General features: G+C 45.0%; 1 protein-coding gene across 1 annotated transcript in view; it reads right to left on the reverse strand.

The window, feature by feature from the left end:
- Positions 1-27,922, reverse strand: part of LOC143291193 (DNA mismatch repair protein Msh6-like) — a 241,374-nt gene that overhangs the window by 178,659 nt on the left and 34,793 nt on the right. The window contains exons 6-13 of the mRNA XM_076600922.1: positions 15,992-16,107; positions 15,390-15,542; positions 7,616-7,701; positions 7,083-7,170; positions 6,155-6,214; positions 5,542-5,616; positions 4,802-4,937; positions 4,081-4,217 (exon numbers count right to left, since the gene is read on the reverse strand). Coding sequence (XP_076457037.1) covers positions 4,081-4,217; positions 4,802-4,937; positions 5,542-5,616; positions 6,155-6,214; positions 7,083-7,170; positions 7,616-7,701; positions 15,390-15,542; positions 15,992-16,107 — 851 coding nt within the window. The remainder of the gene's footprint in view (positions 1-4,080; positions 4,218-4,801; positions 4,938-5,541; positions 5,617-6,154; positions 6,215-7,082; positions 7,171-7,615; positions 7,702-15,389; positions 15,543-15,991; positions 16,108-27,922) is intronic.

Raw genomic sequence — 27,922 nt, forward strand, 5'->3', positions numbered from 1 at the left:
TTGACGAAGTGATCGACACGTTTCCACCAGTTGTGTTTCTCGTCAGTGCTAATTTATTCTAGAGTGAAATATTGTATGAAAACTCGTGTAATAAAAAGTAAATGCATTATTTTGCGTTTTATTACATTTTTATTATCCTTTTAGGATTCTAAAAGAAAGGATCGTCGATTTAAATGAAGACAATTGTTCATGACATAAACCGGAAATAACCACCTCATAGGCCTCTCGTGACCTAGAAGTTAACTAGGTTAACATAATTATTGAGATTGGTTTGTTATTACTTACTGTTAACTTATTTCAGAAATAAATACCAACATTAATGGAATATACTGATCTATCTCACAATTTGAGCAGGGAGAGGTGGGATCAAAGGCCATTGTACAGAATTGTTTCACATCATCAAGCTTTTTGTTTACATTTGTCAATACACACTCTCTCCTTCCTCTCTCAGTTTTATCGCGCACTCACACACACACAGACACACACACACACACATGAAGTGTGCATGCACTCATGCAGCAACACATCCGCTCTGTGTGTGTGTGTGTGTGTGTGTGTGTGTGTGTGTGTGTGTGTGTGTGTGCTTTTGTGCAAACACTGAGGGACAGAATGATGAATATTGTGCAAAGCATTTCATACCCAGCGTCTTTGCTGTACATGCAGGTTTCACACCATTGCTGATTTAATACAATACCTTTTGATAACAAACATTAACACATGTAACAAATGTTAAATAAGAAATAAATAAGTAATAGAAACTAGCTTTCGAAAAATCCCAGTGTTAGTGACAATTGCAAATATTAATGTAACTGTCCATACAGAAGAGCCTTGACAGATTTTACTCCTCTTTTTTTTTTCTGATATGGTGTGCAGCAATATTATATAAACCTGTTCTTATATGCAAATACCAAAGCTACATGAGAAAAAAAACACAAACAGTACAAACAATGCAAAGCTTATAATTATGCACACACACACACACGCACACACTCACACACATACATACACACAGCATGAATCAATGAATTGATGCACTTGCAGATGCATTCAGTATATGTGTACATGCATGCATTCCGGGCAGCACACACTGAACCATCTTTGGGTACATCATATAAACCAATATTTAAACATTTAGTGATTTAGCCTGCATTGTGTTTTGTGAACTTGAAAACCATCTGTATCAGATCAAATGATTTATTTTCAGAGCCAATGGATGTTGATACAGACCATGACCTGTCTTCAGAATCCAGCGACACAGCTGAAGAGGAAAACACTTTTAAGGATTTTGTTTTCACCAGGATTGGAGAAAATATTGCCGTCTTCAATGACAATGATTTTCATGTCGGAAGTGTCTGAAATTTTTAGACCAGACCAGGCTAAGGTGAACTTTCCACACAAATGTACAGTTGCCAACAACACATATGTGTGGCCACATAAGCCAGAAGATGGGAGTATTTCTGCAATGTTTGTGTTTTCTTCTGGTTTTGAAGTTACAACGCAGAATGGCAGAGTGTGGCCTGTTCCTGAACATGACAAACTGAGGAAGACATACTTGTACAGAGATATGCATATGTTGACAGTCAGTGACAATGCCACCAACCTCCCTCCCACACCACCAACCCCTCCCCCCCCCCCCCTTTTTTTTGTCTTTTTTTTTTTTTTTTTGTCTTTTGTTTTCATGTTAAGGAAACAGTCTACAAACATAAAGTAGTACATGTATTGACAAGCTGTTGAGATTAAAAGAAATATGTTAGACTTTTTTTTTTTATTCACTGATTTCAGATTTTTTGTACCTCAAGACATATTCATTTTCATCAAATGGATAAACCAAAACTGCCGGTTTTATGTTTGCATATTACTGTTTTGAACAGAATTGTTTCTTGTAACATTCTTAACACTCATGCAAAATTTGAAGCAAATCCATTAAATAGTTTTTGAGTTAGAGCTGTTTTAAGTTCGACAGCTTGTGACATCACTTTTTCCATCGCACAAATTAAGGAAAACACCATTTTTAAAGGCCAATTATTCATTTGTAACTCAAGTTAACTGTATAGAAAAAAAAAGCAAAATCACTATGTTGTATGGGGTCCAAATCGTAGATATCAGCTGTTTCCAATGTATAGTTTTTGTGTGGCTGTCCTCCAAAAACACCTTATCAGGGTATTTTGGACATATGAAACCGGCATTTTTGTCAAATTTGAGGCTCTGTAAAATAGAATCTTTCTGTGTAATGGATTTGTTTTTTCTTTTTATTTGTTTTATATGTCATGTACTCTTGAAAAGTAATAAGATAGAGCTGCTGTGGTAATGATCATGCTGTTCAGGTATCACTGAACTTGAGGAAAATCTAAATTTACGAAGTTCGTCATGACATGTCATCTTAAAACGGCCATATCTCAGAAACTAAGAAAGGTAGAGACTTCATTCTTTTTTTGTTCTATTTTTTAAAGTAGTTTTTTTTTTTTTTTTTATAAAATGTATCACAAATCTTTTTTTTCTATTTTAAAATTTTGAGTCTAAGTGTGTATGGGTGTGTGCCTGAAATCTGATTAAATAACACAGCAAACGAATGAGCACCTGATGGCAGCCATCAGTCGGCTCTACCCAGGTAGGCAACCTGCTGTGCAAATGACCCCAAGTTTTTAAAGCACTTTGAGCTTGGTCTCCGACCGAGGATAGACGCCATATAAGTATCCATATCATTCATTCATTCACAATCCACATTCAATATAAGACAAGAAAACACAACCTTCAACATGGCACAACACACAGTCAACACATGATGAGAAAACACAACCTTCAACATGACACAATCCAGTCAACACATGATGAGAAAACACAACCTTCAACATAACACAATCCAGTCAACACATGATGAGAAAACACAACCTTCAACATAACACAATCCAGTCAACACATGATGAGAAAAAACAGCCTTCAACATGACACAATCCACAGTCAACACATGAGAAAACACAGCCTTCAACATGACACAATCCACAGTCAACACATGAGAAAACACAGCCCTCAGCATGACACACAATTGACACATGACAAGAAAACACAGCCCTCAATATGACACACAGTCAACACAAGAAAACACAGCCCTCAATATGACACAATCCAGTGAACACAACACAAGAAAACACAGCCCTCAATATGACGCACAGTCAACACAAGAAAACACAGCCCTCAATATGACACAATCCAGTGAACACAAGAAAACACTGCCCCCACATGACACAATCCAGTGAACACAACACAAGAAAACACTGCCCCCAATGACACAAGGCAGTGAACACAACACAAGAAAACACTGCCCCCAATGACACAAGGCAGTGAACACAAGAAAACACTGCCCCCAATGACACAAGGCAGTGAACACAAGAAAACACTGCCCCCAATGACACAATCCAGTGAACACAAGAAAACACTGCCCCCAATATGACACACATTCAACACAAGAAAACACAGCCCTCAATATGACACAATCCAGTGAACACAACACAAGAAAACACTGCCCTCAATATGACACAAGCCAGTGAACACAACACAAGAAAACACAGCCCTCAATATGACACAAGCCAGTGAACACAACACAAGAAAACACAGCCCCCAATGACACAATCCAGTGAACACAAGAAAACACTGCCCCCAATATGACACACATTCAACACAAGAAAACACAGCCCTCAATATGACACAAGGCAGTGAACACAAGAAAACACAGCCCTCAATATGACACAAGGCAGTGAACACAAGAAAACACTGTCCCCAATGACACAATCCAGTGAACACAAGAAAACACTGCCCCCAATATGACACACATTCAACACAAGAAAACACAGCCCTCGATATGACACACATTCAACACAAGAAAACACAGCCCTCGATATGACACAATCCAGTGAACACAACACAAGAAAACACTGCCCCCAATATGACACACATTCAACACAAGAAAACACAGCCCTCAATATGACACAATCCAGTGAACACAACACAAGAAAACACTGTCCCCAATGACACAACACACAGTCAACACATGAGAAGAAACGCAACACCTATCTTCCACCACACCTCACACAGTGCCAGAAGGTAGCTGGGTTGTGCGTCCCCCACATCTCCATCCCTGTGGCTGAAGGAGCGGATACCCTGGGTGGATACCTGGCAGATCTCCCGTTTCACCACTCTGTCAAACTTGGTTGGCCTTGCCACTGTGAAAAAAAACACCTGTGTATAACTTCCAGGTCTACAAACATCTTACTTGCCACTGTGAAAACACACCTGTCTATTTCAACATTTTCTGACGTGACATATAACTTACCACTGTGAAAACACACCTGTATACTTCCACATCTTCTGACCTGACATATAACTTACCACTGTGAAAACACACCTGTATACTTCCACATCTTCTGACCTGACATATAACTTACCGCTGTGAAAACACACCTGTATACTTCCACATCTTCTGACCTGACATATAACTTACCACTGTGAAAACACACCAGTATACTTCCACATCTTCAGGCATAGACATATAAGCTGCCAACTGTACAGTATGTACAAAAAAACTGAAGAAAAACATTGCGTTTTGTAAATCTGTGCAAGGGAGTCAAAAAGTAGAAAATATACCAATTGGTTTGTCAAAGCAGAGTTCTCTGTGGACATTACAGTTATTTATTTGATTGATTGACTGGGAATTTTATGAGAAAATTACAGTTATTTGACTGATTGATAGATTGAGAATTTTATGAGGACATTACAGTTATCTGATTGATTGATTGAGGTCACTTACTCTCCCGACAACGGTCAGCCATCATCTCAGGGGTTTCCGTCTGCTCCACACGGGCCACTTTGTACCCTTTCTGAATCAGGGCGTCGGCGTAGCGACTGTAGGCAATCTCTGGGAAACCTGAGTGGGCATGCTCCCCCTGGTTACACACACATACATTCAAACACATTCACAAACACACACACAAGAGCAATCCCAGGCATGAGACTGAGAAATTTAAAACACCGCTGGCCAATGAAGTTGTGCTGGAAACCTGGACGAAGGGCCCAGCATTCTGAGAGATGGTTTATGCCCCTTGAATGAATCATCGTCTGTTTCATGGATAAGAGCCTTGATTTCAGATGGAAAGTTTTTATTTTTATTTTTATTTTGTTTAATGTTTATTTCTAAATCATTACTTTGCTTTTTAATTGAAATTCAAATGGAACTCTTTGCTCCTGTGCTTTATCAAATACTGACTGACACAAAGCTTTTCTTCCAAGTAGACACAATGCCCTTTTTCTTTTTTTTCAGGTAAAAAGCAAAAATCAATAACTTTTACATGCTAGGTCTTTACAAAAATAAATAAATAAATAAATAAAAATAATGACATTTAAAACAAATTTTCAAATAACACATTAATCCTGTATGAGCCCTGTGATGATTACAATGATAGTCATGATGTTGACAATAATGAAGAAGAATAAAATGATGATGATGATGATGATGATGATGAAGATATCATGGCAGGAGGGATTACTAACCTTCATATACATCAAGCCCAACTCCTCAACACCAACTGTCGAGTCCATGTGAAACAGCTCGTAGAATTTCCCCATCTGCACAATCATTATTTGAAATAATCAATACGGCAGGGTTTCCCCATCTACACAATCATTAATTGAAATAATCCATATGACAGAATTTCTCTAGTGCATTGAATTATGCTACTGTCAGGCATCAGCTAACAGATATGGTGTAGTGTACATGATTTGTCCAAACACTGACATCTCCTTGGGGAAACAGAAACTGGGACAAGCCACTAACAGAGTCAGAGTGTTGTTTTTTTCCTTTTTGCTAATTGATGAATTATATTTGACACTTATATACAAGAATTTCTTATGTGCCAAGTCCTTTACCACTGCATTCACCTACAATAAACTGAAACAGAAATGCCTCAGCTGTACCACAGAGGCAACAGAATGTGAAACCACAGGATACAGGTAAGAGACAGGTGCAATATTTCAATGCTAAAACAAAACAAAACTGAACACACTGTATAAAGATGTCTGTATTATAAGCCTACAGCTGTCAATAGTTGTACGTTTTCCACAGCAAAACCAGACCAACCCCAAGCCCTGCACTGTGTGTACTGACCTTGAAGAAGAGAACGGTGTCATGGTGCTGACTTTTCATCTCCCACCACTGTCGCATCCCCTGCAAGATAGAACTTGGAAAATCAATTTCACTCCATCCTGCTCCCTTTTCCTCAATCACATTGTACGTATGTATAACTTTTAATATGAACTATTACGGAAGGGACAACTGTAGATAAACTTCCAGGCAACTTGCTGACAAAGGTTAGGTGCAGTCTGAGCACTTCTGAGTAATTTTTTGCCAGTTGAGCACTTCTGAGTAATTTTTTTTTTGCAAGTTTTGATGATGACCCTGCTAAAAAACAAAACAAAACGTGTTTCACTTCTCGGCAAGTACAAAACAAAACTGTTCCAATATGTACACAGTAGTTTCAATTCTGACAATAATATTTATCGTTTTGTTCAATACAAAGAAAGACAAGGCAATATATGACCCTGCTAAAAAAACAAAAACAAAATGTGTTTCACTTCTGGGCAAGTACAAAACAAAACTGTTCCAACATGTACACAGTAGTTTCAATTCTGACAATAATATTTATCGTTTTGTTGAATACAATGAAAGACAAGGCAATATGTGACTGATACATATGCAAACAGTCACTCATTTAGTTATTGTTTAAAACTGACTGCTTAACTTCCCAAAGGCAGGGAAGGTTGAACAAGCAACAACAACAACAAAAATCCTCACATTACTGACATGGTTAAGGGCAGAGAACTGGAATAGACTTGATGGAATGATCATCACTTCTCATATCTGCTCAAACACACACATGAATAATATTATAAAATAACTTTGATTATTCTGAAGTATAAAAAGAACAAAAATGCAGAAATAATATAACAAAAAGTTACAATCCATGTCACCAGCCAACTGTCCATAGCTTTTTCAGAATTCTTTTTATGCCTTGCTTAAAAAACACTCCACTTACTGGTGTTTGTTTGTTGAGGAAGGTTTCTGGTACATAAAGCGTTCGTGGGTCATAGTCTGGGTCAGAAGGCATCTTTTTACTGGCATCCCTGCAAAACAGCACATGGTACACACTGAAGCATGAGAGAAAAGTTTATGCTATTTCATAAAAAATCTCCACCCTTTACCCACTAGGTCCTGCAACCAGGATTCAAAACCAGAACCATCAGTCTATCTCTTTGACCACTTGGCTATTGCACTCTCCTACCAGGAATCAAACCCTGAGCTGTAAGACTTCAAAAGTCCAACACTTTGACCACTTGGCTATTGCACCCATTCTACCAGGATTCAAACCCTGAACCAAAAGACTTAAAAATCCAACACTCTCCACATAGAGAAATCTGTTGTGACAAAAAGAGTAATACAATACAATACACTTGGCTATTGCACCCTTCCTACCAGGATTCAAACCCTGAACCATCAGACTTTTAGTCCAACACTTTGACCACTTGGCTATTGCACCCCTCCTGCATGCAGCTGACAACAAGAACTCACCTGATCTTGTCAGGCTGCAGGAAGTCCAGTTTGTTGTGAAGGAAAGAAGAACAGTCAGACTGACTGCCTTCCCCTGTTGACTGTCCCTGCACAACAAAGCATGATGGGAAGCCTGTTAACAGCAATGACCTATTTTATTCATCTTTAAATCAGCATTTAGTGCTCTGAGCAAATCGAACTCTATTGTTGTTTTTTTTCAACCAAACCTATCAAGCTAAAGACAATCATCTTTAAATCAGCGTTAGTATTTTGAAGAATTCCAACCCTGCTTTTTCACCCAATACTATCAAGCTAATACAGTTTTTTTAATTTAGCAATTGGCATTCTGATCAGTTCCAACAATGATTTGTCCCTGATACTATCAAGCTAAATAAAACAATATCTTAAATCAGCAATTAGCATTCTGAACAATTCCAACACTGCTTTTTCCCAAATCCTATCAAGCTAAACACAATCATCTTAAAACCAGCCATTAGTATTCTGAACAATTCCAACACTGCTTTTTCCTAAATCCTATCAAGCTAAAATCTAGACTTTAAAAAAAATACAGACATCAGTTCCTGATGCTGATTACGTTCTGGTCAACTTTATTTCTAAATGTTATAAAATCTTCTAAGGAAAAAAATGAGTGACCATCAGTGCATATGTATGCATGAAAAACTGAGTGGCAAACATAACAGCTGTGATCATGATATTCTGTCTTTCAAATTCTTACGTAAAGTTTTTATTTCAATGATTTTCATTGATCATTTCCTCACCTGTCTGTCATGCATGTATTGTGGAAGAAAAAATTCCAATGTAAACAGCAGTTTGTTTTAAAGGACAATATTTCCATCCTAAAAGGAAATTTTCTATCTAAAATTACGTTTAAATAACATACTTACCATGACCCAAGTAGTGCAGACTCCGGCAGGGGTCTGACATTCCTGTCCTGTGCAAACTACTATCCGCCTATGCGGAGAAAACGAAACTACGGCCGATAACCCCCCGCAAGTAGGTAACCTCCCCTTTGTCCCGCTGGCTAGCGCCCTCTTTTGACAGCAATATGCCATCACCAGCGCAGCGAGCAGGGAGAACAGGAAGCGGGGAGGACGGGAGGGTCTTAAATTTGGGTCACGGTAAGTATGTTATTTAAACGTAATTTTAGATAGAAAATTTCCTTTTAATTACACATACTTAACCGTGACCCAAGTAGTGCAGAATAGCGCGACAAGGTGGAGGGCTCGCCTGTTCTACTGTCTGTGTGCTGTGATGGCCTGTTGTGCAACTACCACAGAAGCGATGCCTCTTGCGCCATCATCCCGCAGGCGTGCGACGTCTCTCTGGTAGAAGTCGATGAGCCATCATCCCTAAAGCGATAGGTGTCCCTCAAGTAGAATTCGACGAAAGTAGAGTGTGCTGTGTCACCTAAGGATATTGGTGCGGGCAAAGAAGACAGAGGTCCGCAGCTGTATTGTGGAGGAGGTCTGTGGACCACAGCTGCGCTGATAAATGTAGCGCAAGGAAAATCGGGTCGGTGGGTTGAATCCACACTTTACTGAGAGCCCTTCGAATCAAAGGAAGGGAAGGAAACACGTACCCTTATAGGGTTGTCTCATCTGAGCGCGGATGAGTGTCAATACAAGGAGGTGCGCATGTGGTTTGATCAGATGATTCCACAACGGATGTGGGCCGATAGTGGAAGTGATTTTTGTGTTTGAAGGAAACTGTGGCACGAGACATAGGTAGGTCGCCGTGTTGGGCTTGCCTTAGGCATGACAGCCAGATCTGTAGAGCTCCTCCATGTGAGCTGACAGGCAATGGGCACTCCCCCTCCCCCACTTTTTTTGACATTGTCAAAAAATGACAGCACTGGTATGTTGCCTATGCATAGAATGGCAGACATTTGGCAACAAAAGACTTGATGTCCCTGGTGTCTCTGGGACAGGGTTGTGTAATTGCCCAGGTAGGTACCATCACGAAGGGGCATATGGAAGGCTTGGTGGCTTCTCTACCCGAGTGTGGCATGTTGGAGCAACCTGCAGAAAGTTGTCGGCAGTCAATGGCTGGGTTGGATCAGGCTGTGGAAGTGCATTTCATGTGCCCACAGGTCACTGAGTCTCATTTTGTGGTGGAATTCCCAAATGGAAGAGGGTTTCCATGGGGAAAATTTTTGCTGAAGGTTCTTTAGTGAGAAAGGGGACCGGATCCATGACAGGCCTCTGGCTGTGTGTGGTGCGCACTGAGTCTGGGATGGAGCGGGGCGGGGCAGGGAGGTAAGTGGCTCAAGATGTGTTGTACTGGCTATTTACATCAAAGCACTGATCTGACATATGTTTTCAGTATGGCCAACTGCAAGGTGAGAGCTGTATTATCAGTGGTTTCTTAATTGCAAAGGGAAATCATTTGCAGCTTAGTCTTTCCTGAATGACTATGTCTCTCAGACTAGAAGTCAAATTGCACTGGGACTTAGTGCTGTAGCCTTGGGCCTAAGTAGCCTTTGGGAACCGTCCCAATGATGAGTCCTAAGGCCCTCTTGATTGAGGGACCGGGGATGCAACTTGGGCAAAACACTCTACTATAAATTGTATAATCGAATTCCAGCCTGAATAGTCTGGACAGCAGTTGCCACCTCTGCTGTTCTGATGGTGACTGTCGTACACGACTGATTATCATATATTGTTCCTAGGAGGACACCAATCAGCATGGGTAAATCAGGAAACAGCTGCTGTGTGCTTCAGGGACGAAGGTGTTCACCATGCAGGTTATGTTGCATTGTAAGGAAGCCGGAAAGAGTTGACGGGGTCTTGTGGTGCAACCGTGTGACTGAAAGACATGGTGCTTGCGCCCGAAGTGACAACAAAGTCATCCTCTGACAGGCCCTTGGCCGAAGGCTGGGGCTCCATGATGGGATAGCCTGCCTAGGCTAGAAACCCCTGGAAGTGTCTCATTGGAAAGACAGTGCTTGAGGAGGAATGCCCATCTGTAACCACGGCAGTGGTTGTGTGAAGAGGCTGAAAGGATTGGGCAGGGAAGACCCAAGTGCAGAAAGTGCTTTCAAACGCCAATTGTTTGAGACGTTGATGCTGGATCTGTGTTCAAGCAAGGTGATGGGGTGAACTAATGTGCTTGAATGCGGCATCTGCCGTGCTGGTATGAGTGGGCAGAAAGGTACACCCCTGTGGCTAATGGACGGTTCGTTGTGCTTTGTGAGACGCATCCGTCCTCGTCAATATGCCTTTCTCCCAAATGTAGAGGAAAACAATTATGACCCAGGCCTTCTGCTACTAGACAGGAGTGGAAGAGATGGGCTTAGGGTGATTGTCTCCTGCCCAGTGGGCAGTTTTTGGGTCCGCTAAAACTTGGAAGGCAAAGATAGACACCCCTTCATGGGAAGGCTGGCTAGGATGTAGGGCCTGTGTGGAGCTTTTGTCACAATCACAGTGGTGCAAACCAAGGGTTGTTGTAGGCAAGGGGGGGAAGAAAGGATGCCTTACAAACTTGGGAGGGATGAAGGGCATGTGTGTCCGGAGTGGCACCACTAAGTTGGACTGCATCATCCCTCCTTGTGCATCTCCAGCCTTATGGGTGATTGTTGCAGGCAAATGAGTTGGGTTGCCTTGTCCGTCCTTGCACCAAGAGAGGGCATTCTTAGCCCTGTGGGTGTGAAGGGGGGGGGGTGTGGGTCCCTAAGGACCAGCCACTACTGAAATGTGAAGGAGCATACATTCAGGCGTGAATGAGTTGTTGTTTTTTTTGTTTGTTTTTTTTTGTTTTGAGTGCAGTCGTTCTCCGAAAGCAAGGTAGGGATGAATTTGTGAAAATGAATACATATATGTGCAAAGGGAATATAAACTTTCATCAACTCAAGTGATGATGTCACAAAAATGCCAATGACAAGAGATCGAGACACAAGAAATAAGCGGCTGTATAAGCATACGTGTAGCGTGCACAGATATACCCAAGTAAATGGGTAAGTGTGCATAATCATCAATGGAAAGGAACCTGTCTATGCACCTATATATGAGATGTATATACACATATGAATAAAGTGCCAGTACGTAGAGGCAGAGAGTTCTGGGCATTGTGAACAGAAGGCCGCAAATGCAAGTGTGCCTATATTGCTATGTAGGGAATCTCAATGAATAGATGTCAATGAATAGAGATAGAAAAATAACTGTACATGTTAATATGAAAGTTGTCTGAACCTATCCCATAAGCACACACACGTGTATACTGAGGGATAAGTACACATCTATAAGTGAAAGCAGAAATGTGTATGAATGTAGCAAGATATGTCATAGATATCTCATAGATATATATGTATATGTGTGTGTGTTTATATATATGTTGTTGTTGTTTTTGTTGTTTTTTTTGTTTGTTTTTTTGTTGTTGCTTGTGATAATAAATGAAAAGGATAGAAGGGGAAATACTGTGATTTATTTCCTGTGGCCAGTAGCCTGCGAAACAGCAAGAAAAGTGCAGTTGCTGTGCAAAGATGTGTAAAGTCCATGACTGGGCATGAGGACCCAATGAGAAACCGAAAGAATACATCGTTGGTGGACAGCACGGGGAGCAGGAGTGACGTGCTGTGTTGGTGAAAGTAACTACAGCTTCAAGCGCCTAGGTTACAAATGCGGAGTTGCCTCCCTTGGCGCCGAAAATCGTCGAAAAGGAAGGTTTCTTTAGAGCACATATCCCCCTGGTGCGACGTGTCCTCGCTGTAGAGGGAGGAGTGTCATGCTGTGTGTGTGAGTCCGTGGTTCGATGCCACCATAACCGACACAGGTGAAAACGACCGCAAGGGGAATAATTATAATGTCCCTTAGTGCCGTGGGCATCCCAACCCGAATCGGTCGCCATCAGACGCGAGACGGTCGGAGCATGTGGCATGACAGCGCCGTAATCCAGTGCATCCCCCTGTTGCTGAACGGCGGTCCAATCTTGCGAATAGCTCCTGCGAGAGGACCGACGTTCAGTTGTTGTGTGTTGGCGGATAAAGGGATAGACAAGATCGGCCCGAGCACTGCCGAGAGGCAGGATCGAGTTATTAAGAGGTACTCCAACGTGGAAGTGCCAATATTAGTCTGGGTAACAGCAGAGTTAGGCAATGGGGCAGGAGAATCCAGCACTGCCGAAGTTCCAATGGGGTGTGCACGTACCTGCTTTGTGGGCGAGGGGCGGTGCAGGCGCAAGGTGTAGCACCGGGAGGCAGAGTGGTGCATAAATGCTGCAGCCAGTTAGCGATGAGTTGCTCATTGTTTTGTTGAGTAGCTTGCTGAGACACCATTAGTGGATGGGAAACAGCAGCACTCGGCAGAGTGGCAGATGGGGTCATCACCGCACAGCTTGGTGGGACCGTGCACGCACTCGCACTGAAGGCGAGGAGCAGTGCCGGTGCAAGGGAAATAACTGCGGCGGTCACCGACAAGGGTGCCGAAGCAGGGGTTGCCTGCCTTGGATCAGGTGATCCGGACAAGGAGGGGGGTGCACGCGTATGGGCAAGCATGTCCCTTGTGGTCCACCTTCCTCCCTACACCAGGGGAGGGCATCCCTACACGCCTCGGTCGCTATTGGATCCGAGACGGTCGAGGCATGCCGCGTGGGGGGTCGCGTGATCCGATGTCACGGCCGCCACCACGGACGCATCACACATAGGGCCCAGTCTAACGTGCGGATCCGAAACAAGCTGCCTTTTTTTTTTCTTTTTTTTTTTTTGTGTGTTGTTTCCCCAAAGGGATTGTGGCACATTCCATTGGTGCAACTGTGGGTATGGGTAAAGAGATAGAGGAGATCGACTCGTACACACTGCCGACTGGCAGGGCCGAGAAAACGCGGATCGCGTCGAGTGCGTTCGCGGATCGATAAAAATGACATTAAAGGTAACACTGACCTGAGTGTGTGACAACAAACCTCTAGAAGTCACCAGAGGAGGTGTAGGAGGTGGCGGAGGTCTGGAGTCGACCGGAGGGAGCGGAGGAAGTGGAGAAGGCGGCGGGTTGGCGTTGTTTAGAGGGCCAGGAGTAGAGTAGAGGGCCCAGAGTGTCAGCGAATCGATTGCGATCGCGCCTTAATTTTAGCACGATTCCCCAATCGAGCTACATGATTATGTGACCTGGTTGGAGACATAATTTGACAACAAACAAGAACGCCAGAGAATCGACAGACAGGCAGAAAATACGAAAAAACTTAGCCGTGTGAAGAGCACAGGAACAGGAGGTTACCTACTTCCGGGGGGTTATCGGCCGTAGTTTCGTTTTCTCCGCATAGGCGGATAGTAGTTTGCACAGGACAGGAATGTCAGACCCCTGCCGGAGTCTGCACTACTTGGGTCACGGTTAAGTATGTGTAATTAAATAGCAGTTTACTGTAGAACAATAGAAGTTTTTGAATCTTCATACTGATAAACATATGAATACCCAGGACAATAAAAGAATACAACCCTGAACAGCAAAAATCAGTAAAATATTCCAGAAATATAAACTGTACTTTGTCTCACTGCATTTATATGAAGAAAGCAATTAACCAGCTAATTTCTGTGACATATATGCTCATGCTGAGTCTTTCTATCAGACAATGAACAATAAACAAAGTACTGTTTCATGCAAAAATGCATGTCACATGTTCTAATTCACTGCACCCAAGCATTTCTCTGGGTTCATCATCTTATTATACCTGTTTTCATGTTCCTACATGTGCATAAACCATAAAGGAAAGAAACTAACTTCCACAGGATTTCTGGATGTGTTCACACATTATTCAGAGGGAAAAAAACGTACATTTTTCTGCATTTTTTCCCCCCCCCATCAATATGCCATGGAAGTCTGCCGAGGCTGTAAACTCCCCACAGTCTAATGCATTTTAATTATTGCAAGACTGATATGTAGCTAATTTCACTCTTCACCCTCAGCAGCGGACTAGTATTTTTGCACTGGACAGGAATCCAACCCTTGACGAAGTCTGCACTGGTGGGTCACACAAACGTATATGTAATTAAAACTGTATTTTAACTCAGTACTGCCAGTTTGCTCCCCTGTCTTTCCCCACAGATGACCCATTTGCACGGGTAAGAAATAAAATCACCAAAAAACAAATGTTAGAATTTATGAACTGAAAACTTTAAAACTGATCAGTAAGATAATAAGTTAGTTGGGGACAAAATAAAAAGGAAATTTTCTTCCTAAAATTATGTTTATTCTAACATACTTACCATGACCCACTGGTGCAGGCTACAGCAGGGGTCTGATTCCCTGTACTGTGTAAGCTAATATCCCTAAGAAGGGGAGAAACAAAAGTACATACGGCTAGTTACCTACCCCTTATACGTTACCTCCCCAGTGCATGCCTTTAGAGCACCCTACATGTGTAATTAAAAATTTTCTTCTTTTTTTAAACCATCATACAGTGAGATGATGAAAGCATCCATATTTTTTGTTCGAAATTTGCACACACTCATGAATTGTAAACAAATCTAGGAAAGCACAAAGAGTTAACATAAAACAGCCACATAATTCATCTAATTCTGTTGTCTAACTTTGTGACTGAGACAAAACTGGGTCAGATGCTATTGTTGACGTGCACTGTTCACGTGAATCAGTCACCACAAAAATAACTGTCCTGCTCATGATCACAGCAACACACTGCATTTATTAGTTGCAGTGGAGAGTGGAAAGGTCAGTTAAGATATTCTTAGCTCATAACATCATTATGGAAATTTGGTGCCACTCCAAAAATTAAAAACTATTGAAGGCCTTGAACAGTGCCTTTCGTCTGGAGTGAGTAAAGGATTGCTCACAGAATCTGGGGCTGAGAACAGTGACAGTTTGGACTTGGTGGCTGAACTGACAGACGGCTGGAAGGAATTTTTGCCGGCACTTGGCGTCAAGCAGGTCAGAGGTGATGACATCTTGGTTGTTCCTGTTCCTCCAGTTTTCTTCTTCACAGTTTTCTGCAAACAGCAGCACTGACTATGAGAAAAGGGCATTCCCATGAATAATGATGAGTCAATTTTATAAAGCACATAATCTTGTGTAACTATTGTATTCCTATTAATACAGATGAATCAACTTTATTTGCGCATAATCTTGTGTAACTGTGTTGTATTGTATTTTATTTCTGAAAAGGGCATTCCTATTAATACAGATGAATCAATTTTATATAGCACATAATCTTGTGTAACTGTATTGTACTGGACTGTTATTTCTGAAAAGAGCATTTCTATTAACACTGATGATTCAATTTCATATTGCGCATAATCTTACATAAGTAACTGTATTGTACTGGACTGTATTACATTACTCTTTTGTCACAACTGATTTCTCCGCGCTTATGTTCTTTAACGCAAGATGTTTTCAGCTTCAAACTGCTAACTGCCATAAGAAAATGTCTTCCTCAAACCTTCACAGGGGACTCTGGTTCTGATGATGACTCTGGTCCAGACACATCGTTTTCATCAACTCCGCTGCTGCAGCTTTCATCGTCGTCTTCCGAACCACTGGGTTTGAAGTCGTCACCTGTGGAAATACAGCTTTGCTTTAAAATAACATGGTAATGAATGCTGTTATAACCAAAAATTTTCACACTTTTCCTGAATCTTTATTCCACTTGACGGGCGCAACAACCATGTGCTTAAAGCGTTAGACCTTCAATCTGAGGGTCCTGGACAGGTTCAAATCTCGGTAAGAGCTTTGTCTCTGATCAAGGATATGTGCTATATAAATATCCATGTCCATATCCACTTGGTAGGAAGAAAATAATAAATGATTCAAAGTTGTTAAACAGCTAGTGAGACTGAAAGGAAATTTTCTTCCTAAAATTACGTTTAAGTAACATACTTACCGTGACCCACAAGTGCAGACTCCGGCAGGGGTCTGACATTCCTGTCCTGTGCAAACTACTATCCGCCTATGCGGAGAAAACGAAAGTAGTTACGGCCGATAACCTCCCAGAAGTAGGTAACCTCCCCTTTGCCCCCCTGAATAACGCCCTCTTTTGGCGGCAATGTGCCATAGCCAGCGCAGCATGCAGGTAGAAAAGGATGCGGGGAGGACGGGAGGGTCTTAAATTTGGGTCACGGTAAGTATGTTACATAAACGTCATTTTAGGAAGAAAATTTCCTTTTAATTACACATACTTAACTCACTCTGGACGAATAGTTTTCTCCCTTGCTTTCCACTGCAGACACCCATTTGTTAGGGTTAGGAAGAAAATCACAAAAAATACAAAACACAAAGTAACTGAATATTACTCCCTGTACTTGATCCACTGACCCCTCTTCTCATGTCCTGTGTACACCCACCCCTCTCCCTCTCTTCACAACCCTCAGAAGCTGGTAGCTTTCTTCACTGCAGATATTTTATTCAACATCTTCATCATCCTGGTCAATGTCAAAACCTTCAGTTTGAAGCATTTCAATAACTTCAGCAGCAGTAAAAAGCTGCTGTCGTGATCTAGTTTCCTCCAAAAATTTCCACTTGTATCACCTGCGACACCGTTTTCGATACGTATGCAGATTAGCTTGTCATGTGGGGTACCAAGGTAACGGCTGGCCAGCAAGTGTTTAGTTAGGGAACATCAGGAAGAATCTTTCGATTCGACCCTTGACACATTCGCAATGCCCGGTGTAGCTATGATTTTTATGCTACACCATGAGGAAAACGTGGAAAAAATGTTAAACTGTTGAAATGAAATTATGGTGCTTAGAGCCTCGCTGACCATTAAGGCCATCTCAAGGCTATCGCCGCGTCAATAACTGCTACAAGGAGAAAAAAAACAACAACAACCAATTAAAACGAGTCACCACTTCAAACTTTCCACTCCAAAGTTAAAAAAAACACTTCAATAGTTTAAAACCTTCAAATCTGGTTAAAAATGTTCACTTCTTTTAAGAAGTCCATCAGCGCCCACGGAGGGACATCACGAAACAAAGTCTTCAAAGAAACCGCCGTGTAATGTCTGCGTCTAACGTCATGCAGATCCCAACAATCAAGGAGCACGTGTTTCACGGTGAGAGGCTCGTCACAGCGAATGCATCGAGGGGCCTCTTCCCCCTTCAACAAGTAAGAATGAGTAAAAAAAAGTGTGCCCCGTACGCAGTCTGCACAGCACAGACTCCTCCTTTCTGTTCTTCATCCCCGAAGGGAGGGTCTCTTTTAGGTCTGGACGGATCTGGAAGAGCTTCTTGTCCGTCTGGGTGTTCCACTCCTCTTGCCAAAGATCCTTAACGTAAGTGTTCACCTTCCGCTTCATGTCTGTATAGGGTACAAAGGATCTGGATAATTCTTTCTTTGCAGCGTTCCTGGCCAGCAGGTCCGCCCTTTCGTTACCACGAATGCCAACATGTCCGGGAACCCAGGCCAACACAACCTCGTATCCTTTCTTCGTTGCGAAAGTAAAAGCTTCATAAAATTCCAGCAGTTTGGGATGAGTGATATTCCTGCAGGCGATCGCCTCCAGGGCTGACAAGGAGTCAGAAAAGATCATGAATCTCTTTTGTTTCGAAGAGAGAACCATTCTTACCGCCAGAACCAGTGCGGTCAGTTCCGCAGTGTACACCGAGCTGTCAGACAGGATGTGCTCCGTTGAGGACCGGTCAGTAAAGGCGGGACAGAACGCAGATGCAGCGACTCCGTCCTCTGACTTGGAACCGTCAGTGAAGATACTTTGAAAAGTGGGGAATTTGTGGCAGAGTTCCGAAAAGTAAGTTCTGTAGGCCAGAGAACTGGTGGTGTCTTTACGGTACGAGGCCAGATCGAATCGGACCTCAGGTGTTGTAAAGGTCCACGGAGGGCTTTCAGAGAACTTAGAGAAATCCGAGATGCCACCGACATCCAGATCGGCATTTTCTAAGTGCGGCTGAATCAGGGTTCCCAGGTGGTGGGCATGAAGCCAAAAAAGGACCTTTAAAGGACTTTATAAGGACCTCAAATCAGTTTAAAAGGACCTTTGCCGACATGACTTTACAGTACACCCCAATCTATTTGACATGCAGAACAGCAGACACTTACCTCTCATAAACGGAAGAACAGCTAATCCCATTTGACTGTCGTATTTAGTCTTTGCAATTCACGTCACTGTAGGCTAGGCCTAAGCAAAGCAGCAGCAGCAGGCGTGACTCACAGCCACTGTACCACGCTTCGCGTCTGCCACCGAGCAGAAAGCGCACTACTGTTAGGGCCTAGGCCTATAGGCTGTATCCTCCTACAGTAAGTACTGAGTTTCAGACGATCGCGTCGGCATCTTTCAACGCGCTTTGCAACTTGCAGTTTTGGTGTCGAAGGTGTTTCAGTTTCGTTCTCAAGTCTCTTTCTCTTCATAAAACAGGACTTAACAGTACCTTTCAAAAATTAAAAGGACCTCCTGATGAGTTAAAAGGACCAACTTGCTGAATCAAAGCACTTAAAAGGTCTTTTGACCAAAATCCAATTCCTAAGGACTTAAAAGGACTTGAAAGGACCCTACGAACCTTGTGAATGCGGAGTCCGAGAGGAGGTATGCAGTTTGGGTTGTCTTTAAATTTCTTACCAAAAGGGATCTTGAATACAGCGTCGTAAGCAGGGTTTGTAGGTTCAGAAAACAATTTCAAATAATAGTTTAGGGTCAGCTTAGGGTCAGCTTCAGTCTGCGGTTGAAATGAAATGAAATGAAATTATGGTGCTTGAAATGAAATGAAATGAAATTATGGTGCTTAGAGCCTCGCCGACCACTAAAGCCATCTCAAGGCTATCGCCGCGTCAATAACTACTACAAGGATAAAAAAAACAACCAATTAAAACGAGTCACCACTTCAAACTTTCCACTCCAAAGTTAAAAAAAAACTTCCATAGTTTAAAACCTTCAAATCTGGTTAAAAATGTTCACTTCTTTTAAGAAGTCCATCAGCGCCCACGGAGGGACATCACGAAACAAAGTCTTCAAAGAAACCGCCGTGTAATGTCTGCGTCTAACGTCAGGCAGATCCCAACAGTCAAGAAGCAAATGCTTCACGGTGAGAGGCTCGTCACAGGGAATGCATCGAGGGGCCTCTTCCCCCTTCAACAAGTAAGAATGAGTAAAAAAAAAAGTGTGCCCTGTACGCAGTCTGCACAGCACAGACTCCTCCTTTCTGTTCCTCACCCCCAAAGGCAGGGTCTCTTTTAGGTTGGGACGGATCTGGAAGAGCTTGTTGTCCATCTGGGTGTTCCACTCCTCTTGCCAAAGATCCTTAACGTAAGTGTTCACCTTCCGCTTCATGTCCGTTTAGGGTACAAAGGATCTGGATAATTCTTTCTTTACAGCATTCCTGGCCAGCAGGTCCGCCCTTTCGTTACCACGGATAGCAACATGTCCAGGAACCCAGGCCAACACAACCTCCTATCCTTTCTTCGTTGCGAGAGTAAAATCTTCATAAAAGTCCAGCAGTTTGGGATGAGTGATATTCCTGCAGGCGATCGCCTCCAGGGCTGACAAGGAGTCGGAAAAGATCACGAATCTCTTTTGTTTCAAAGAGAGAACCATTTTTACCGCCAGGACCAGTGCGGTCAGTTCCGCAGTGTCAGTCTGCGGTTGGAGAGAGGCGGTTCCCCGCCTCTGCGTACAGGCTGTGCACAGGGGTGGTGCGGAAAGCACCTAAGCTGAGACGGAGCCCTTGGTGGTGTACAGGGTCCAACAGTTTCAGGTAGGACGGTCTGGCCGAGCCGTATACTACACTTCCATAATCCAGTTTGGACCGGACCAGGGCTCTGTAGAGGTGCAAGAGAGTTCTCTTATCAGCACCCCAGTTCGTGTGTGCCACAACTCGGATGATGTTCAGGGCTTTTTGGCAAGATACTTTCAGCTGTTTAATATGGCTAAGGAAGTTCAGCTTCTGATCAAAGACGACCCCTAAAAATCTGGCTTCCTTGACCGCCGGGATGGTGGATTTTCCCAGACAGATTTCAGCGTCCGGATAGAACTGGCGAAAATTATGAAAATGGATGCATTCAGTTTTGGAGGACAAAAATGTGAAGCCATTCTCCTCTGCCCAACACTGGATTTTGTTGACGCAGAGCTGAAGCCGTCGCTGGATGCTGGCGTACGTGCTGCCAGTTGCATACAAGGCAAAATCGTCCACGAACAGCGAGCTGTCCGATCCCCTCTGAACGGATTGAACGATGTCATTAATTTTGATGCTGAAAAGAGCCGGCGACAGGATGCTCCCTTGCGGGACACCCAGCTCCTGCTCGTGAATGTCGGACAGGGTGGTGCCGAGTCTCACCTGGAATTGTCTGTCTTGTAAAAAATTGTGGATGAACTGAGGCAGGTGTCCTCGGAAGCCGAGCTTGTGCAAGTCCGAGAGAATACCAAATTTCCAGGTGGTATCGTAAGCTTTCTCCAAGTCAAAAAATATGGCCACCACATGTTGTTTGTTTACAAAGGCATTTCTTACAGTGGTTTCCAGACGAACCAGATGGTCAACGGTAGAGCGATGCTTGCGGAAACTGCACTGTTCTTTCGCCAGAAGGCCGTCGGTCTCTAGTTTCCACATCAGTCTACCGTTGACCATCTTCTCCATCAGTTTGCAAATGCAGCTGGTCAGTGCAATTGGGCGGTAGTTGGAGGGGTTCGAGGGGTCTTTTCTCGGTTTCGGCAGCGGGATTATGAGGGCTTTCCGCCAGGAGGGTGGAAAGAAACCTGTGACCCAGATGTGGTTATAAACTTTAAGCAGGGTGTCCAGACAGGTTTGGGGAAGGTGCTTTAAGAGTTTATAATGGACCTCGTCCATTCCTGGACAGGAATCCGTACAGGTCTGAAGGGCAGATTTAAGTTCATTCATTGTGAAAGGAAGGTTGTAATTCTCTGTGTTGTCGGAAAAGAAGTTACATGGTGTTTTTTCTGACAGGTTTTTGGTTTTAAGAAAGCGAGCAGATTTGTTAGCAGATCTCGAGTTCTGTTCAATTGTGGAGGCAAGCAAATTGGCAGCTTTCTTCTCTGTGACCAGAGCATCTGAAAGTTTAAGATGATGAAAGGTCGGGCATACGTTTTTGCCCTTAATTCTTTTTAAAACCCTCCACACTTTCTTCTTGGGTGTGTTGGAGGTTAAGGAAGAGCAAAAATCTCTCCATGACTTCCTCTGGCTCTTTTTAAAAACATACCTGGCTTTCGCCCTCAGCTGTTGATGGGTTCGAACGCTATCGGTCTCCGGTCTCCGAAAGACCCCTTCCTCACCGTCACCCTGTACACGTCAGTCACTCCCTGAGAGGACAGCTCGCTCTTGATTTCAGCCTCAAACACACCTTTCAACTCCGGGCATCTGATGACCCCCTTTGAGCAGTTGAGACCTTTGTGAGGGGAAACCTTCACCGCCCTATCCACGAAAGTGGTCGCCTTGAGAAGGAGCTGTGTCTGCCTTTTGGACTCTGTCTGCACTAAAAATGCTCCGCTCCTCAGCCTCTTGATGGATTTCAGCGATCCTGCCAGACACTGAAAGCCCTTCTGGATAGCGAAGGGGCTGAGAGCCGACAACGGCTTGTCGTCATCAGCGCCCTCCATCACAAGCCACGATGGCCAAAATCCAGAGGTCTCAACAACCTCCGAATCGGAGTCTGAGTCATCCGTTCCTTGTTGTCGTCTTTTTCCAGAGTTAGGGGTGTGTGATTTTTTGGAAGTCATGTTGAAAAAAATGTAAATTCATCCCTCCCTTACCCACCCACCATGGGGTCCAACTTAGGGGCCAGGGTCAAGGGAACACCAGCTTGACCCCTTCCAGGTTTCGGGAGGGATATACGACCAACAGTCTAGCTCCAACGTGTTCCCCCCCGATCATGCCCAGCTCCCGGGGACAGAGAACCGAGCACTACGGGGGTTACCTTCACTAGCCTCCAAACTGCCAGTCTTGACCCAGCCCCACGAAGGGGTAGCCGATTGACACACACGGGCCAATGTGTGCCGCCTGTCTTAGGAGAGGTCCGAGCCAAAGGGATGTGTTGAGAGCAGCGTGCTCTCTCAATCCCCAGGATCTCATTCCCCTCCATCACAGGTCGCACCGCACGGCAAACACGGCGGGCCTAAAGAAGGCCGCAGAGAAAAAAAGAATGTGGAAAAAAAGGCTTCATGGGGAGCTGAGGACAGAAAAGAGGCGGTAAAAAGAAGAATAGAGAATAGCGAAAGGGACAGTGGGTCACGTTTAGTTTGGGCCTCACTCACGACCTGTTCAGCATGGGAAGCCTTATCAGGGGCATCAGTACAAAAACCACCACTTATTCAGCCCGAACAGCTACGACGGCTATGTAGGCTGTCAATTAAAACCTGGGACCAGAGCAGCAAAACCCCAAGAAGCACTGATGCCCCCGCCGACATAGCTCACTCGATCACTGGCCACTGAAATGAAATGAAATGAAATTATGGTGCTTAGAGCCTCGCCGACCACTAAGGCCATCTCAAGGCTATCGCCGCGTCAATTACTGCTACAAGGCTAAAAAAAAACAACCAATTAAAACGAGTCACCACTTCAAACTTTCCACTCCAAAGTTAAAAAAAAAACTTCCATAGTTTAAAACCTTCAAATCTGGTTAAAAAGGTTCACTTCTTTTAAGAAGTCCATCAGCGCCCACGGAGAGACATCACGAAACAAAGTCTTCAAAGAAACCGCCGTGTAATGTCTGCGTCTAACGTCATGCAGATCCCAACAGTCAAGGAGCACGTGTTTCACGGTGAGAGGCTCGTCACAGGGAACGCATCAAGGGGCCTCCTCCCCCTTCAACAAGTAAGAATGAGTAAAAAAAAAGTCTGCCCCATACGCAGTCTGCACAGCACAGATTCCTCCTTTCTGTTCTTCACCCCCGAAGGGAGGGTCTCTTTTAGGTCCGGACGGATCTGGAAGAGCTTGTTGTCCATCTGGGTGTTCCACTTCTCTTGCCAAAGATCCTTAACGTAAGTATTGACCTTCCGCTTCATGTCTGTATAGGGTACCAAGGATCTGGACAATTCTTTCTTTACAGCGTTCCTGGCCAGCAGGTCCGCCCTTTCGTTACCACGAATGCCAACATGTCCGGGAACCCAGGCCAACACAACCTCGTATCCTTTCTTCATTGCGAGAGTAAAAGTTTCATAAAATTCCAGCAGTTTGGGATGAGTGATATTCCTGCAGGCGATCGCCTCCAGGGCTGATAAGGAGTCGGAAAAGATCATGAATCTCTTCTGTTTGGAAGAGAGAACCATTTTTAACCCCAGGACCAGTGCGGTCAGTTCCGCGGTGTATACCGAGCTGTCAGACAGGATGTGTTCCGTTGAGGGCCGGTCAGGAAAGGCGGGACAGAACGCAGATGCGGCGACTCCGTCCTCTGACTTGGAACCGTCAGTGAAGATGCCTTGAAAGGTGGGGAATTTGTGGCATAGTTCCGAAAAGTAGGTTCTGTAGGCCAGAGAACTGGTGGTGTCAAAACGGTACGAGGCCAGATCGAATCGGACCTCAGGTGTTGTAAAGGTCCACGGGGGGCTGTCAGGGAACTTAGAGAAATCTGAGATGCCACCGACATCCAGATCGGCATTTTCCAAGTGCGGCTGAATGCGGAGTCCGAGAGGAGGTATGCAGTTTGGGTTGTCTGTAAATTTCTTATCGAAAGGGTTGTTGAATACAGCATCGTAAGCAGGGTTTGTAGGTTCCGAAAACAATTTCAAATAATAGTTCAGGGTCAGCTTCAGTCTGCGGTTGGAAAGAGGCGGTTCCCCCGCCTCTGCGTACAGGCTGTGCACAGGGGTGGTGCGGAAAGCACCCAAGCTGAGACGGAGCCCTTGGTGGTGTACAGGGTCCAACAGTTTCAGGTAGGACGGTCTGGCCGAGCCGTATACAACACTTCCATAATCCAGTTTGGACCGGACCAGGGCTCTGTAGAGGTGCAAGAGAGTCCTCTTATCAGCACCCCAGTTCGTGTGTGCCACAACTCGGATGATGTTCAGGGCTTTTAGGCAAGATATTTTCAGCTGTTTAATGTGGCTGAGAAAATTCAGCTTCTGATCGAAGACCACCCCTAGAAATCTGGCTTCCTTGACCGCCGGGATGGTGGATGTTCCCAGACGGATTTCAGGGTCCTGATAGAATTGGCGAAAATTATGAAAGTGGATGCATTCAGTTTTGGAGGACGAAAATGTGAAGCCATTCTCCTCTGCCCAACACTGGATTTTGTTCACGCAGAGCTGAAGCCGTCGCTGGATGCTGGCGTACGTGCTGCCGGTTGCATATAAAGCAAAATCATCCACGAACAGCGAGCTGTCCGATCCTTTCTGAACGGATTGAACGATGTCATTAATTTTGATGCTGAACAGAGCCGGCGACAGGATGCTCCCCTGCGGGACACCCAGCTCCTGCTCGTGAATGTCGGACAGGGTGGTGCCGACTCTCACCTGGAATTGTCTGTCTTGTAAAAAATTGTGGATAAACTGAGGCAGGTGTCCTCGGAAGCCGAGCTTGTGCAAGTCGGAAAGAATACCAAATTTCCACGTGGTATCGTAAGCTTTCTCCAGGTCAAAAAATATGGCCACCACATGTTGTTTGTTGACGAAAGCATTTCTTATCGTGGTTTCCAGACGAACCAGATGGTCAACGGTAGAGCGATGCTTGCGGAAACCGCATTGTTCCTTCGCCAGAAGGCCGTCGGTCTCTAGTTTCCACATCAGTCTACCGTTGACCATCTTCTCCATCAGTTTGCAGACGCAGCTGGTCAGTGCAATTGGGCGGTAGTTGGAGGGGTTCGAGGGGTCTTTTCCCGGTTTCGGCAGCGGGATTATGAGGGCTTTCCGCCAGGAGGGTGGAAAGAAACCTGTGACCCAGATGTGGTTATAAACTTTAAGCAGGGTGTCCAGACAGGTTTGGGGAAGGTGCTTTAGGAGTTTATAATGGACTTCGTCCATTCCTGGACAGGAATCCGTACAGGTCTGAAGGGCAGATTTAATTTCGTTCATTGTCAAAGGAAGGTTGTAATTCTCTGTGTTGTCGGAAAAGAAGTTACATGGTGTTTTTTCTGACAGGTTTTTGGTTTTAAGAAAGCGAGCAGATTTGTTAGCAAATCTCGAGTTCTGTTCTATTGTGGAGGCAAGCAAATTGGCAACTGCTTTCTTCTCTGTGACCAGAGCGTCTGAAAGTTTAAGATGGTGGAAGGTCGGGCATGCGTTTTTGCCCTTAATTCTTTTTAAAACCCTCCACACTTTCTTCTTGGGTGTGTTGGAGGTTAAGGAAGAGCAGAAATCTCTCCAAGACTTCCTCTGGCTCTTTTTAAAAACATACCTGGCTTTCGCCCTCAACTGTTGATGGGTTCGAACGCTATCGGACTCCAGTCTCCGAAAGACGCGTCGCTGCGCTCTCTTCCGAGACTTGCGGGCCTCCCGACATTCCGCGTTGAACCAGGGCGTTCTAGGGACCTGAGGCTTGGAGGCAGACGATGGGACTGCTGCTTTGGCGCAATCTAAAACGATCCGAGTCAGAGCGTCAGCAGGGTCCTTGCTTTTCAATACTGTTTCTTCCTGCAGCTCCGCTCTTATCTTGGTGGTAAAAAAACTCCAGTCTGCTTTGTCGTAGTACAGGCGGTCAGGCAGAGAGTCACCTTCTCCATCTGTGGGGCGGAGGACGACAGGAAAGTGGTCACTCCCGTGCAGATCGTCGTGCACTTTCCACTCGTAGTCCAGGACCAACGATGGATCGCAGACCGACAGATCTAAACACGAGAGCTTTCCAGAGGACAGATGCAGGTAAGTGGGAGACTTGTCGTTAAGACAGCACAAGTCCATGTCAGAGAGAAGGTTTTCTAAGAGAAGACCTCGGGCTGATGTCATCTCACTTCCCCAGAGCGGGGAGTGTCCGTTGAAGTCGCCCAACAGTAAAAACGGACGTGGGAGCTGGTCGACCAGGTTCATGAGGTCCTGCCTCAGAACACGGACGGAAGGGGGAAGGTAGAGAGAGCAGACAGTGATGGTTTTCTCGAGCGTGACTCTGACTGCCACCGCCTGTAAAGGGGTGCTTAAAAGAACTGTACTGTATAAAAGGGACTTTCGAATAAAAAGAGCGACACCTCCCGTCAACCCCTCTTGCTTCGGTTGAGCGGGTTTAAAAACGGAGTTAAAACCAGAGAGAGATAAAACCTTGCCATCTGTTTGCAGAGTCTCCTGCAGTGCCAGCACTGAAGGTTTCAAAGCACGACAAAGCAGCTGGAGTTCCTGGAAGTTGGCATAGAATCCCCGGATATTCCAGTGGATCACTGCCATTAAAAAGGTTTTTTTTTTTTTTAAATAAAGCAGCAGCCTATTCCATCGCTACCCCCTGCTCCTCCACTTGCGGTGGCTCAAGGTCCGCCAGGATGGAATATTTGTTCTTTGACATAAATTTTTCGGGTTCCGACCGGGTCGGAATATCCACCACCTCGGCCCCTCCCGATCCCGCCGTGGCCGCAGCCCTCCCCTCCTTGAGTTTTGGAGGTGCGGGGGGCTTCCGGCCACTTCCGCCAGCCCGAGGGCCAGGCAGACGAGAGGCGGGGCGAGGGGGGCCGGGGGGTGGGGTGGGGCGGGAGGCGGACAACGTGCCTCCGCCCGAGGCTTTTCTCTCCCGCCCAGCAGCCCCTGAGGACTGCCGCGCAGGATGGGAAGGGGTGGACACAGCGCCTCCACCCAAGGCCAACGGTTCCGACGAGGCGGTTAAGTCGTCCGTCTGCGTTCCTGTGGACGTCGTCTGGACTGCGACGTCCACCGTCCCGGATCTGACGACAGAGGCATACGACGTCCTAGGCGACGCGGCCTCCACCTGTTTCCTTGCCTCAAAGAAGGAAATTTTCTGTTCTGTCTTGACTTTCTGAATTTGTTTTTCTTTCTTCCAGGCGGGGCAGTCCTTCGATGAGGACGGGTGGCCACCTCCGCAGTTCGCACACAGAGCTGCACTGACGCAATCGCCCTGGTGCGCCGCCTTCGAACAGGTGCCACACGCCTCTTCCTCCTGACATCTGTCTCTCACGTGTCCGAATTTCTGACACTTAAAGCATCTCAGAGGGGACGGTACGTACAGGCTGACATTAACTAGCAGGTATCCGACCCGAATGTCCTTGGGGACATCCGGGCAGCAGAAGGTGAGGAAGAAAGTGTTGGTCGGGACTCTGTCCGACCCCTTCCTCACCGTCACCCTGTACACATCGGTCACTCCCTGAGAGGACAGTTCGCTCTTGATCTCGGCCTCAGACACACCTTTCAACTCCGGGCATCTGATGACTCCCTTTGAGCAGTTGAGACCTTTGTGAGGGGAAATCTTCACTGCCCTATCCACGAAAGTGGTCGCCTTGAGAAGGAGCTGTGTCTGTCTTTTGGATTCTGTCTGTACTAAAAACGCTCCGCTCC

Source organism: Babylonia areolata, chromosome 16 (genome assembly GCF_041734735.1).
Source record: "Babylonia areolata isolate BAREFJ2019XMU chromosome 16, ASM4173473v1, whole genome shotgun sequence".
Taxonomy (NCBI): Eukaryota; Metazoa; Mollusca; class Gastropoda; order Neogastropoda; family Buccinidae; genus Babylonia; species Babylonia areolata.